Consider the following 16,534-nt stretch of genomic DNA (forward strand, 5'->3'; position numbering starts at 1 on the left):
GCAACGCCGTCGTGTCACGTATTTCAAAGTGAAGTTTTAGGTTCCTAAAGTTGCAATTTCGAGCCAAAAAAGCGGTTTTACACACTATTAAACTTATAGAAATTAATGAACTCTAAATATTCGTCTTGCAACAATATCTACTATGGTTGCGATCTTGCCAAGATCACAAATGAAGTAAGTTTAGAGATGGTAATTTACCAGGAAGAATTATATTTCTTTTGGGATTTCCATAAATAACTTAATTGCACCATTCTTCTTCATAGTCGTATCATTACCTCATGACTGAGGGTAGTGATCATTAGATGAAATGAAACACACACAACAACTTACATGGCATTATTAATGGAGTGGTTTGCCATTGCCTTCTCCATTTCACACACAAGTTAATAAATCAATAAGTATGCAGGTTTCCTCACGATGTTTTTTGCATCATTGTCCCAATGCTTATATCTTTTGATGGCGTAATAAATAACGAAAGGTTTATGAATTACTAGCCTTTGCCCACAACTTCGTATGCGAGTAAAAATCCGTTTCCCGTGGGAATATCATGAAATCCCTTCTTAGTGCTCCCCTACACTGTCCTAGGGACCTACACACCAAATTTCAGTTTTCTACGCCCAATAGTTTCGGCTGCGCGTTGTCTGTCAGTCAGGTAACGCAAGAGTTTTATATATATAGATAGATTGTCATCGAAACTATAAATACCTAGTTGAACAATAACTCAAATTAACCCTTTTAATAATGGTTTTTAGAATTCAGAAATACTTATATGTTTTTAACTTATTACCTTATTATGGGCTAAATTCAGTCCAACAGACGAATGACATTGTTGTCCAGATTCAACACATTAATTTTATTTGTTTACTATAATTTACGACAGAGCATCGAATATTTCCATACGACATTATAAACATAAAACATTATTACCTATTAATTATAATATATTGCTGCATTTTCACCTGTAACATAGAAATTTTTCATACAAATTTTATTAAAATCACACTTTTTCCCCTTTTTTCCAAATTTTTTCTATCGGACCCTCGCTAGCTTGTTGCACCATCTTATCAGGCTAACGGAGGCGCATCTTTTGACGCCTCACACGTCTCGATAGGACCACCCGTTTTTGAAATTTTATTATATGTATATTATTAAAAGGGTTAATTTGAGTTATTGTTCAACTAGGTATCAATTTACCGATTTCGATGACAATCTATCTATATATATAAAACTCTTGCGTTATCTGAATGTAATATATATATATATAGCTGTTTAGTTTTAACATGTACATAATTTTTCATGTACTACATACAATAAAGTTTACTTCAAAGTAATAAATTCATGCGCAAAATTAAGCAAAATTCGCGCGTATAAATTATAAGTAAACTATAATAGAATTTTCTCTGTACAATCTTTAATCTGCACCAATAGGGGGGTAGATATGCATCAAGCTATACTAAGTTGGCATTCAGCCGGTATTGTTGAGATCTGGGGTTTTTTTTTTTATTATTTTGCCATGGGATTTGGCGCGCGCCATCGCCCGTAACGATTGTATTTCGGACTTTTGCATCTGAACTATGTGATGTATATTTATTTATTGAATCCTGGAAAAGGGTTTTTCAAAAGATTTATCGAGTTTTGTTATTATGTTATGATATTTTTGTAAAACTATGAGTAATTTTATTTTTTTTTCATTAGCCCTTAGCCATTCTAAAGGTTTCCCTAATTTTTTTCTAATACTAATTTTAGGTTGGTACACAAACTTTTTGCTGAACATTATTCATAATTTAGTATAGCCTATTTTTGATTCCCCTAACATTGTAGACCAGTTTTATGTTTAATGGGATAAAAATAAATATTCTAAGCGGGGAAAAAAAATGCAAAATTATTTTCTGTTTGAATATCGCTTAGCTTTCCCGCAAGATCAATACCAAATTTTAAATTAATTATCGGCTCAAGATTAGCTAGTTAATGAACAACTTAATTTAGCTTGGTTAAGTTCATCTTAGCCTAATATTGGTGGGATTAGCTCGTTATAGTTAAATCAATAGTTATTGGCATGGGGTTCCCCCCCATAGGACTTCTCCATATCCCTCTGTGGATGTCGTACACACGTACATACTCGTAATTGTCAAATGGTAACAGAATTCGAGCTCTTCGGCTATGGGAAGAATCTCTTCTGATTGAATTTACAATCTGCGCAGGAGGTGAAACAGCTTAACCTTATTCGGCCGTTGGACCTTTGCAAAACATAACAACTTTTTTTCCCCATTCTTCTGTCGCGGATCTACTGGAAGAAATTTCTATAGAAATAAGTAGTAACTTTGTGCTTGGTTTCCTATTTGTTAGTTGTATATTTATACGATTATATTGGGTACATAAATAAATAAAATAAATAAAAACAAAATTTCGTTTCATACAATTTAAATAAATAAATAAATATATTAGGACAAATCACACAGATTGAGCTAGCCCCAAAGTAAGTTCGAGACTTGTGTTATGGGATACTAACTCAACGATACTATATTTTATAACAAATATATATATATAGATAAACATCCAAGACCCGGGCCAATCAGAAAAAGATCATTTTCCATCATGACCCGACCGGGGTTCGAACCCGGGACCTCTCGGTTCAGTGGCAAGAACCTTACCACTGCGCCACCGAGGTCGTCACGTATTTACTGGAACATAAAATAAGGACGAAGTCGCAGTCAAACGCTAGTGCACATAACATAAACACAATGAAATTAAATATTTCAATGTTGCTTTCATTGGGGTATTTGTTTAATCGTAAACGTTTAAGTACAGTCACAGGATTACAGCCTCTATTACGAAGTAACAAAGCTGTTTTATTGATGAAATCCACGATTCTTCTATTGCTTTTAGTACAACTCATATTAAATTTCTTGTGTTTATTCCCAAAAAAAATCGTTAAAAAATGTGTTTGTGAGCCGACTTTTTTGAATAAAAATCTCTCTCTCTCTCTCTCTCTCTCTCTCTCTCTCTCTCTCTCTCTCTCTCTCTCATCCTCTCGTGTTCCCAATGCATTCTCGGCTGCGACGTTCCGAATAATAAGATAGTTTTTATTCCAAATTTCACATGAGATTTGAGCTCCGACACTCGCAACTGATTAGAAAAGAATATTTCTCTATTTTTCCCATCTCCGCACGAGAGTTTCGTTCGAGGATGTGGCGCCTTGAATCCCTTGGGTCAGCGTACAAACTTTAGAATTTTGTAACTACTTTCTCCTAGATCAAAAAAAAAAATCAAATCATTCACAAATTAAGACAGGCACTATTTCACGTCAATTTTTATATTAAATAGTAATTTCTCACAAGCTACAAACTAGACGACGTTAGTAAGTCATGTCAGGTGCCTCTAAACGACTTGAATGTCAATCTGACAATAAAGAAGAATCATTGTTTTCTGACTAGAAAAACTAGTCTATCCAGAAAAAGGTTGATAGAAGATTTTTCTTGAAAACTCATTTTTTAAAGCAAGCTTAAGATTAATGGGGCAAAACAGATGAACATGATGATGAGATGAACGTGATGGCACTTCGGAGCAGTCGCGACTAGGAAATATTTTAGTGTTCGAATCTTCTTCATAGTCGTATTCCTCATGGCTGAGGATCGTGGTCATTAATGTGGAATGAAACACACACAACAACTTTCTTGGCATTATTAATGGAGTGGTTTGCCATTGCCTTCTCCATTTCACACACAAGTTATTTTAAAAATTTAATCAACCAGTGTGCAGGTTTCCTCACGATGTTTTATTTCACCGGAAGCAAGTGGTGGTCGATGAAAACTACTATACATGAGTCAGATTGGTATAAAAACTCATGTGACACGTGTAAGATTCGAACCTGGGACCTTTCGATTAATATAATAGGTCTTAACCATTACACCACCACCGCTTCAGTTAAGTTTTCGAGATAAGAACGGTTACATTAATGATTTATCGTCTTAATCATCTAGTGTGTATAAAACTAGCCTTTTCCCGCGGATTCGCCCACGTGAATTTGCTACGAGAACATTTATTTTTCCTGGATGAAAGGTACCCTATATCCTTCTCCGTACTTCAAACGAAAAAAAATTGGGAAAAATTGATTTTGCATACATGTAGCAAAATCAATTGAAGATCACCCAAAGACCCAATCCTGAAATGACTAAAATCCCTTCCGTCTGTGTTTGTTCATGACGGCAGTTGCCGACGCGAACGCGTGAACATTGCGCAATTTGTACTCGACCTTTTATTTACCGCAATGAAAAACCAGCAATGTATATCGAATCCGCAAAGTTACACCGCGAGAACATATAGCTGCATGGTTCATACTCGCTTTATTTGCTATGGCCCCCTATTGCGTCTGTGTTTGCCATGTTTGGCGAACAGTTCGCCGAACTTGTCAATGTCGACATAAATTAATACATACAGTCTACAATTCGACTTGGGCAAAAATTCATTTTTTGTATATTTTTTTTTGCCCCAAATCGAATTGTAAGACTGTACGTTTGTAACGCGATAACTTTCGAACCGTTGATCCGAATTCGATGAAATTTAAAAGGTATGTAGAATATGCCAATAGAATTTTTAAGTTCGCAGCTGGGGCAGCAAAATCGGTTAAGCCGTTTTTGAAATATTAATAATTTTGTAAAAAATTATTGTGTTCGCGAGGTCTAAGTTCGCAGCGAACAACTAGTATTAGAATGAAACCGAACACATGCGAAAAGGACAGAGAAAGATCAAGCTATCGACACCAATAAATCCAAAAACACGTTCCGAAACTCGGAACCTTTTTAATTAGGAACTGTCTTATCACAGTTTGGCAGAAGTTGAAAAAGTCAATAGTTACCTACGGCCAAGTGGCGAAAAGTGGGGAGGTGTTACGTTGATAGGCGGAGCGATTTTCGAGCGAACAGGCACGTGCGTTGTTTCAATTAAATTTTTTTTCAATGTCAATAGCACTTTAACATGTTGTATTTTGTTGAATTGAAATAATTTCAGTAATTGGAGTGTTGTTCATAAGAATTTGAATCCTACTAAAATTTCAAATGGGAAAGTTTGTTAGGTTGTATGTATCTATATGTGTCTCTTTCACGCAAAATCTACTGGATCGATTGTTATGAAATTTAGTTCACGTAGAATATAACCTGGAATAACACATGGATACTTTTTATACCGAAATTTCCACGAGAGTGTACCCCGGGGCGCAGCTAGATATGTATATATTTTTTCATTAATTTACTGTATTTTTACTATTATTATGTGTAATATTTTTTACCAAATAAAATTATTTGTGATCCCATCCTGCAAATAATTATGTTTTTCATTAATTAGCTAGTGTTTAATTACTGGCTATATAACACACGTAATACGTTAATACGTTCATTCTGTCGTCGGGGTTAGAAAGAGAATATAAATGTGGCCGTCCAAATCAAAAGGGACCTTATGGCGGCTGGCACTTAGGTCTTTATTGCCGCTGTTCGAATACAAAACAACGGCAATAATGGCGTAAGTGCCGGGCGCCATAAGGTCCCTTTTGATTTGTACGACCACATTTATTTCCTCTTATCCGCTTCCGCCTGTAACATAGTCTCGGCCTACTTAAGTTTTAGTAATTGTATTACTATCCCGTACTCTACTATCGACTTAAGGAACCCCTTCCTTTATTTTGGCCAACTTAAACGTAGTTGAGAATTTATTGCACGATACAGCCAATTTTCTTCTATTTAGCGTGTTTATTTTTAGTAAAATCACCCTAGAACAGGAACATAATCTTTAGACAACGTACAAGGCGACTAAAGGACACAAAGCCTCGACAACTGATATGCAACAATATCATTTCCATGGTGGGTCGATGTCATGCACACGACTCGCTTTACACAGACGAATATTCAAAAATTTATGATCTATTTTTCATGGTTACCTCTGACTTCGTAACGTCACATCTCCGAATGCAATATACTTTCTTTCTCTCTCTCTCATTATCGTGGAAATACGCGAGAAATAATGAGTAGTTTGATTTCCGATAGATATAATTTTCATTTTTAACCCCCGGACATAATAAGGGGTGTTATGTTAAGTTTGTCCGCTAAGTGTGTCTGTCCGTGAACATGGCAACGTAGCTCATCAACGGGTGAACCGATTTGGATGCGGTTTATTTTATTTGATAGCTAATTTTTATGCAGTGATTCAAAGATATGTTTGATCAAAACAGGTTCAAAAGTTTTAGCGAAATGAATATTGAAAGTCGCGTTTTTTTTTTTCTTAGTTTGTCCAACAAATAAACATATAGCAACTCTTAAAGGTCTTTTAAATATATATTTTTTGATAAACATATGCCCACTGGCGTAAAAAATATTATCACGGTAGTTATCTAATCTGTGGCTGTCTAGATAGTGAAAGGGTGTCCATTCAATGCCTCCATTCGACGTCGGTTAAAGAAATCCCAACGGTTCTATTTCAATTCGTCCAAAACCCAATTCCGCTTAGTTCTTTCCATAGACAACTTCCCTTTTAGTAATAAGTAATCACGCTGAATGAATATAGGTACTATAGGTAATATAGGTACCTACTTAATTGTTCACGCCTAATGAACTCCAAAACAGCGGAAGGTGTCAATTAGGATGGTAGGTTTGTTTGTTTGTTTGTTTGTTTCACGAGTTGTGTAAGTTTATTTATAACTAGCTGATAAACTTAGGCTGAAGTAAAGGGTTCCAGGAATAGAGGAAGACCTAAGAAGAAATTGATGGAGTGTGTCAAGGATAGTATGAACAGGAGAGGAGTATCAATGGATATGGCAAATGACAGAACGAAATGGAAGGAACTTACATAATGTGCTGACCTAATGGGCTGAAGGTCTCTTGACCTTATCCCAACCAATCCCAAGGTCAGGAGACCTTATCCCACTCATGTGGGGATAGAAGAAGATTGATAACTAGCTGATGCCCGCGACTTCGTTTACGTGACCGAACAATTTTTAGTAATGTGGCAAAATTAAAAAAATCTCTTTATAGTATATTTAGGGTCTTTCATTCGGGCGCCAATATAAAAAGACCTGGTCACTGAACCTGATGTCTGCATCAGGTGTTCCAGATCTTTAATTTGTATACCTCGACAGAAAATTCTCATCAGGCTGAACAACTTTTGTTAAGGCGTCGTGTTCATATTTCCTATAGTTCAGCTGGACTATCTTGGTTCTCCGTCAGGTGTCATTGTCAAAGTCATTTATTTTGCGCCAAGATGTATTTTCTTACGTAACGACCGTTATTCAGGGTACAAAAATATACTCAAAAGGTATCGAAACATCACAATTAGTAACAAAAACCTACAAGTTGACGTCACGCCGCAACGAAGCTCTTTGTGCTGTGTCAGGGAAGCGCACGCTAGTGGCTTGACTAGGATATCGTGTTACGTGCGGCGCAGTTTATAAACTGTAGCGATTATCATCTTAAAATTTAACAGATACGTACGTACAAATCACACAGATTGAGCTAACCCCAAAGTAAGTTCGAGACTCGTGTTATGTAATACTAACTCAACGATACTATATTTTATAACAAATACATATATAGATAAACATTTAAGACGCGGATCAATCAGAAAAAAAATATCCTATCGGTTAAGAGGCAAGCACTTTACCATTGCGCCACCGAAGTCGTCAAAACTATCATTGCACAAAACAGAACAGAGCACAGGGGGCTTACCACCATCTCTTAACGCGATCCACTTTACAACGTAAACTGACCTGCATCCCAAATTCGTACCATCGACTTATATATATATTTTAAGTGCCTAAATTGAACTGAGTTGCATTGGAATCGTTCTGTAAAAGTTGATGGTAGGCCTTCTTGAAAGAAAAAGTCAATGTTAGAAGGATGTTAAAGAACTAACAGTACGAGACAAAGCGATTAGCGGAATGCAAGCTAAGTGTGATCGAATGTTATAACTTGTACCACAACACAAGCATATTTTGTCTCAAGTTAAATACCTCATCACAGTTTTAGCTTCAAGATTTCTGACAAATGTAATTACTCTTTGACATTTAAACTGGATTATATTCAGTGATAATGGAATCTGAAATCAATTTGCAGTTTGAATAATGCGCTATTATAATAAGTATCTATGTTTAGACAAGTTTATTCTCGTCACATGTATATCGTATTACAATAACCCCCCTTATATTAATAAGGGGGTTATTGTAATACGATATTGTATGTGTACGATGTTTTTATTAAAAAACCTTATTCTCTGATTAGCCACGGAATTGTTATTCTTTGTATCGTCTCGTTCTTTCAATGGCAAATGCTGAAAAGAGAGAGAGGGACAAAACAAAGATTTACTAGAATTAAATGTTTCTTAATAAGGCGGTAAGAGCCGTGACTCCGCAAAGACCGAAGTTAGTTTATTAGCGTAAAATATGTATCTAAACAATTTTATGATGAGTAAAATTGACTTTTGAAATACTAGTACGTTTATACAACACCCGGTCTGAACGAATCAATTACCAAGTTTGTACTTACAAGTGAAAGTACGTGATTGAAGTCGTACAAAAACCTGCTTGAAAAGTTGTATGAAAATCTATTGTTCCCTTGAGAGTTATTAGAATTATAACCCGATCGAAATACAATGTGAACCTCGCTGGGTACAAACGTAATTTATACAGATCCAATCACAATTTCGACGTATTAAATCAATATTTAATGACGGGCAATGAATATAATTTTTGTACTTTAAAAGAAGTATTTATAATGCAAACTGGCAGGAAATATGATACTATTTTTTTTTTAAATACGAACTACTGCGTATGTGAATATTTGATGGGCGTTGTTGCAATGATTTAAGTATTGGAAATTGGATTTTATTCTATTATTTTTATTATCATCGTAGACTGGGTGTCATATAAAGTATGCATCACAGGAAAGAAAGTACGATTCACAACTCGTGTGTTAGCGACCCTCGACTAACGTCTCAACATATACCTTCGTTAGAATCTGTGACTTTCATTTCTCGGTGAACAATGTATTGTTGTCTTCAGCTTATACCTACCAAATTTAATAAATTGTACCGAGAGATATAGCCGTAAACAGACAGACAGATTTTCGTATTAAAATATTACTAAGCCATCCCCGCTCCGCTCGAGTAAAAATAACTATACATACATCCTGAAACCATACAAAAATCCGACCTCTACTTTTTGAGTGCATCGCATTCATACAGACAGACGCGACAAGGGTATTTTTTATAATATATACACATAGAAGATGTAACATGAACTGCTTGTAATGATAAAAAAGTAACAAGAATTCATAAACCTTCAGAAAAATTCTAAACGTTAAACTGTAAATTTAAAAATGGCCGACCGTTGCAGAATGTTCCATTCATTATGTTAATAATAAATCACTTTCTCGAAGCATTAATATTTTGTTTGGTAGGTAAGCAATTTTTGAAGATTCCCATAAAAGTTATTCAAAGGGGGAAAACTTGAACGAAAAATTATTAATCGTCCAAAGCTGACTCGGGGCTTCGCAGAATTTAGTCTGTTTGGATAGTTTAAGTGTCTAAACTTTTACATAGTTCGGTGCGACCAGTTTTTACACGACTGCCAAAGATGTAGTATTATGTTTTGTTGAAGTTTTGTCTACCGATTTCTATTTATTACATACAAAATATATTTTATATAAGAAGATACCTATTGACAATTGGCTATTTACCTAAGTAAAAAAATTTTTCCGAAGCATTTTAAACGAGGCGTTACTATCCAACTTACCAGCAACTTCTCAATCAGACAAAATCTTAACTTCATAACTATAATATTACGCGAAAGTAAGTTTGTTTGTTAGCTCTTCACGCTCTATCCACTCAACCAATATTCTATTGAAATTTTGCATACATGCAGTCTGAAGTATGGAGAAGGACATGGGTTTTTTTTTTTTTAATATTGGCACATAATTGTCTCATATTCGGGACCATTCTTCCCGAAAGATTAAAGCGAAACCGGGAAACCGTTAATATCTAAAAGTAATAATTCAGTTTTAAAATCAACACGAATTAATTAAAATACGAATTGTAAATTAAATATTAGCTGGCGAAACGTCGGATTATTTATATAAATGAATGTAACTTGAAAAATGGACAGTAGGAGATTAATTCATTAATTTTATCTTTGGGCTCAGACCGAGGGGATTTAAAGTCAATCGTTCATGTTAGTTTCGCTTTTTTAAATCTCTTTTATTAATATACTTTTGGGGTGAGTTGCACTGGTCAACTTTGACGCTGATGTTCCCTGTGCGGCAAATAAGGCAAATGAGGCAAATGAGGCAAATGAGGCAAAATAATAAATAAAATAAGGCACAAATCTCTTAAATTAGGTTTACACTAGTTGTTCGCTGCGAACTTATTAGACCTCGCGAACGCAATGAATTTTTGATGAGTTATTACAAAATTGTGTATATTGTTAAAAAAAACGATTGAACCGGTTTTGTTGCCCCACGAATTCAAAAATTGTATTGTGTTTCAGGTGCTACATACCTACCATATAAATTTCATCAAAATCAGACCAACGGTTCGAGAATTATCGCGCGTTACAAAAATGCACACACACATACACACATTGCAAGTTAAATAAAAGCTTTTAAAATATCTTCCTTTGTCCCCAGCTCCACCGAAAGCAGTCGAAATAACTGGCCACGCTCCTAGCTCCAAGATGGAGGTGAAAAAAGGTGAAGAAGTATCCTTCGAGTGTGTGGTGAAGGAAGCTAAACCAGCTGCCAAAATCGTTTGGTATAAAGGGAACGTGGAGCTAAATGGAGATAAAGGTATTTTTTTGTTTTTGTTATTTGATCCGTCCTGGCTTCTCTCGGGTAAAATTCTCAGGTTATTTAACATCTCAACATTCCTCAGGAATTACTCTATCCATTGGTGAAAACCGTACAAAAGTCCGTCGTGCAGTTTTTGAGTTTATCGCGTTCAGATGCGATAGATTCTTTTTAATAACTAACGATGTTGTAAATCGTTTTTATACGTATATTATTTTAATTTTTATGATTTCTGTCCTATAAATCCGCGGATGTAGTAAATGTTTATGACGAAAAGGCATAAAGAATATTCCCAAAGGGGTTTGACATCAGGCCGGTAGTGGAATCACAGATGAATCTTCAAAATTTGAAGATCGATTTTATAAGTTGTCAAGAAATCAAAATCAAATCATTTATTCAGAAATTAGGCCTTCACAGGCACTTTTTCACGTCATAATATAAATTAAATGATGTTTACCAAACACAACGACCACTGCTGAGAAGAAATGCCGAAAGAAACTCATTCAAACAGTGTTGGTCCCTATTATGCCAGAAGGGCTTACCATTTTTTAAATATAATTTTATGTATAATTTTTATCAGTAATATAACAATGTAAGTACACAATAAAGTACATGGTCAAAAGGTATACTGAAACATATTATGATTGTGATCAAGTGCTGATGAAAGGAATATAAATATATAATTAACCAAACAAAAAAAAAACTTTTAATTAAAGATCGAGCTGACCAGTTCCCCCCGGCAGCACCCGTTCACGAGTTGACGCGTGAGTCAGCCATCGCGAAGCTCAAACACAATAGAGGGAACCTTGCCGTTGTATAAGTGTTGACTTTGGGGCGTTACAGCCGAAATAGAGATAAAAACTCGCCCCACATGTAAAAAGAAATAATATATATCTCTAATAGATTAATTTTCTCCAGAATCACTTCACTGTTAGCTCGTCCATGCTAAAAAAAAACAAAAATACAATATAGATTATAAATTCTTCATTACAACAGAAGCCAAATATATCGTATGAAACCAATAAATCTCAGGATGGTGCCTTGAAGCGGATCCTGGCAGCGATTTTCACGTTATTAATACCAACATTAATATCTAGGCGATCCGGTTTTTTCCGGTTCTCTCCGCTTTCAACCAGTTCCAACCGGATTTCTAGGATTTCCAGTCGCTTTTTACGCCTCGTTAGTTCGGCGTGATGAAAAATTGAATTTTAATTTTCGACTCAAAGGTAAATAATATTGTTTGTTATAGTGAAATTTCTGTCGGTTTTAATATTGATAAACGACTTTGCGTAAAATCCAATAATCCATTTTCATTTTTCAACAATTATTTTTATTTCAATAACATTGTTAGCATACGTATATGAATGAATTTATTTAGTACATTATTAGGTAAGATTTTAAATCAGACCATCCGCTATACAACTGAGAAAATCGCATCAAATTCCTTCCAGTAGTTTTTACGTTTTGTGCGAACGAACATAGCCCATTTACAGTTTTATTATATGTAATAGAAAAATAGGTAAAGATTGATAGTTATAAAGATTTTGCGGTAAACAGTCAAGTCTATATTTAACAGGGTAAAGCGTCCAGTAATTGGTCACTCACATTTAATTGGCCCGGTTCGAATCAGAATCCATTAATTATATAAGTTTTGGAAAGGACACACGGTTTCTGGAACTAAGTTTGGGAGTTTGTGGACTTAGGCTGGCTTTGAGACTGTGTGAAGCTTATTCCAAGCGTGATTTAGTCAAATTTGATTTATTTTTTATTTAGTTACTTAAGCTTTAGTTGACGTGTCCCAATTATATATTTAATAGTTATAATAACTAGCTTTTCGCCGCGTGTTTACTTAGACCTCGCGAACGCAATATTTTTTTACAAACTTGTGAATATTTTAAAAACTAATGACTCAAAAAATCAGTCCAACGGTTCGAAAGTTATCTCGTTACAAACCTACATTCATACAAAAAATGTAATTTTGCCCCAGAAAAATATATTTTCTCTTCAAAATATAAAAAAAATATATATGTATAAAGGGAGTAAGTATAGGTCATGCAAGTTTTTGTCGGCAATATGGATTTGTTTTTAATATTAGGCACACTAATTTGTAAATCCATTATATATTATAATATAATAATAATAATATTTTATTCGACCAACTAATCCTAGTTGCGTTAGTAGTGGTACAAAATCCTTAAAAACTATTGTTAGTATAAACACAGAGAGATACGTAGACACAATACTGATTACATTTGTCTGTTCCTCAGTATGTGAACCGTTGTGCATTGGGTCGCATACTGAAGGTCAAACCTACTCCCCAACGAATTAAGTATGCCATTGGTGCTGGCACGTACCCTTCACATCAGGGCGACGTTTGACGACCTCGGTGGCGCAGTGGTAAAGGGTCCTTCACATCAGGGCGACGTTTGACGACCTCGGTGGCGCAGTGGTAAAGGGTCCTTCACATCAGGGCGACGTTTGACGACCTCGGTGGCGCAGTGGTAAAGGGTCCTTCACATCAGAGTGACGTTTGACAACCTCGGTGGCGCAGTGGTAAAGTTCTTGCCACTGATCCGAGAGGTCCCGGGTTCGATCCCCGGTCGGGTCATGATGGAAAATGATCTTTTTCTGATTGGTCCGGGTCTTGGATGTTTATCTATATATGTATTTGTTATAAAATATAGTATCGTTGAGTTACTTTGGGGCTAGCTCAATCTGTGTGATTTGTCCTAATATATTTATTTATTTATTTATTTATATAGGGATGTGCAACGCTTACGCATCGTTGTATAAACGGTTTGATTTTTGTTTTTTCATAATGTCATAATTATTTACTGTAATTAATTACACAAGCAGTTATTACAAGGCTCTGTCAAACAGCATCCGGAATTCGCTAAACTTGATTAAGTACTTTAAAAAACAATAACAAAATTAAAAAGTTATAATTCGAAACAATATGCTGATTAATGAGATAGAAAATATCCCTCATTCTTTCCGCTCCATTTTTAATCTGCACTCAAAAGTTTGTGAGAACATGATAAATAAACATACTTACGAAAAAGCAGGGTATCATTTACATAAAGTTGCAAATTGCCAAAGTTGTATTGTACATACCACGTGGCGGCCATTTTGTTTTCAACTGAGGTAATATAAATTATAATAAAGTTGGCCAAAGTAAATACGACTTGGATATTGTATACTCACAGCAGATAATATGTGAAGTTTTGGCTCAGAATTTTGATTATTGTAATCTAGTAGAGTCTTTGAATAGTTTAGATTTTAAATGACGAAGAAATATCGAAGTTAAAATGTATTTATTTGACGACCTCGGTGGCGCAGTGGTAAAGTTCTTGCCACTGGTCCTGGGTTCGAGCCCCGGGCGGGTCATGATGGAAAATGATCTTTTTCTGATTGGCCCGGGTCTTGGATGTTTCTCTATATATGTATTTGTTATAAAATATAGTATCGTTGAGTTAGTATCCCGTAACACAAGTCTCGAACTTATACTTGATGTAAAATATAGCGCTTCGCATCTCCTTGTCGACAGAAGTCCAAAAAGAAATGACACGTACCTAGTTTAATAATGTCCACTTGAAGACATAATTATGCCAACATATATATATATATATACACGATGTCATTTTGTGAAAACGACATTTCTGGATCGATATCCTGATGATTTCGCGTCGTATCGCATCGCTCCACTTAATCTGCCGCGTCCGTCAGAACAGAACAGACAAGTTTGCGATAAACTCAAAAACTGATTCATGTATTTTCATGCGGTTTTCACTAATACATAGTGTGATTCTAGAGGAAGGTTTAGGTGTATAATTTATTATGTTTTTACTCGTGTGAAGCCGGGACCGGCCGCTAGCTTTAAACAAACATATTTCTACAAGTGCGTAACCTATTTTTAAATGGAGCCACTTTTAATCGCATAAACTATTTTGGCCTATTGTTCTTTGGCATAACGATTGTTTCATACAATATTTTGCCATAATAGGTCTACGGCATTAACTTTTAGGTTAGGTTAGTTATGTTTCAAATTTGTATGCATAAACCTTTATGCGTAAGAAGAACGTGATGCTTAAAAATCATTATGCCATAGAATAGTATGCTGTGTTACATTATGGCTTAAATTTTTATGCTTACAGATAGCAAAATCAAAATCAAATCATTTATTCAGAAATTAGGCCTTCACAGGCACTTTTTCACGTCATATTCTAAATTAAATGATGTTTACCAAAGCTACAAACTACTAGCATTTCGGAACGACCACTGCTGAGAAGAAATGCCGAAAGAAACTCATTCAAACAGTGTCCCTAGCCCTTTTTAACCTCCCGGTTAAAAGAAAAACCGTGATTGTATTTTTAATCCGCAAATATCAAAAAAGAAATTAAAAATTGGTAGCGATGATGTGGAAACCAGTACGGATACGTATCGCGGGTCGCGTCAACGTCACAGCGTTATTGGAGTACGAACGAAACCGCGGGGCGAGGCTATAGCAGCTCTAGATGTGCCTACAAAAATATTTTATCCATGCAATACTTTTATAACATAAATAATAGGTACCGATGGTAAATATCAATATAAAAATGAAAGTTGTTGTTTAGTAATTACAATACTTACAAAAAAAATTAATTAAATAAATATATCAGGACAAATTACACAGATTAATCTAGCGCCAAAGTAAGTTCTAGGCTTGTGCTATGGGATACTAACTCAACGATACTATATTTTATAACAAATACATATATAGATAAACATCCAAGATCCGGGCCAATAAAAAAAGATCATTTTCCATCATAACCCGACCGGGGATCGAACCCGAGACCTCTCGGTTCAGAGGCAAGCACTTAACCACTGCGCCACCGAGGTCGTCAAAGGCATAAAGTTGATCTCTTACAAAGTTAGAGTGGGACAAAATTAAAATAATGAGAGGCTACGACATACTAATATTACAAATGCGAATGTCTTGTCTGTCTTTCAGTCTATCTGTCACGATTTGATGGCAAAATCACTGGACCGACTTTAATGCAAATCGCAATAGACAGAGCTTCGAGCAGCAGATAAATATAAGGTGGAACAGTTATGGCACGATATTAAGTGGCACATGGTACAGTCTCAATTCGCGTTTCACTGACATTTCCCAACGTCAGTGTACTTTTAAGAAAAACTGACAAATCTAAATGGATCATGAGTCACATCCAGTGAAACTAAATCTCGGCATATCTAGTGATGCGACAAACGAAAATCGACAGCTAATATTTTATGCCAGTGCCAAAACCCAAACCATACGTGGGTGTCGATATTTTTCTTTTAATATCTCAGAAACTTTGCTGAAAATGAGGAAGTTTGACGGTTTACTCCGCAAACTTGAGGATAGTTTTATTCTTTTAATGTTTTTTTTTTTTTCGGTAAACTAAGTTTTTGCTTTGAGGTTATAAAATATTTATTGGGTAAACTAAAACTTGTTTTATCGATTCACTAGTATTTGGCAGTAGCTATGTTTACATAAAATCGTTACTTATAATGTTCACTTTAGAATGATATAGGTGATGTCTTTTGAGTGTACAAACCTTGGAACTAGTAGGTACTGCGTCGATTTACTTACTACATCCATGGCCCAAACACATGAACTCGAGTCTGTATGACATTTTCTCGTTGTCAAATGTCATTGACACGTGAAAAAACAACGACAAGAAACTAATTAC

General features: G+C 35.3%; 1 protein-coding gene across 2 annotated transcripts in view; it reads left to right on the forward strand.

Moving 5' to 3' along the window:
• The window catches only part of sns (sticks and stones), a 263,332-nt gene that overhangs the window by 134,882 nt on the left and 111,916 nt on the right, over nucleotides 1-16,534 (forward strand). For both annotated transcript variants that reach the window (XM_053765040.1, XM_053765038.2), the window contains one exon: nucleotides 10,662-10,820. In XM_053765040.1, the coding sequence (XP_053621015.1) occupies nucleotides 10,662-10,820 (159 nt within the window). The remainder of the gene's footprint in view (nucleotides 1-10,661; nucleotides 10,821-16,534) is intronic.

Source organism: Plodia interpunctella, chromosome 26 (assembly GCF_027563975.2).
Source record: "Plodia interpunctella isolate USDA-ARS_2022_Savannah chromosome 26, ilPloInte3.2, whole genome shotgun sequence".
NCBI lineage: Eukaryota > Metazoa > Arthropoda > Insecta > Lepidoptera > Pyralidae > Plodia > Plodia interpunctella.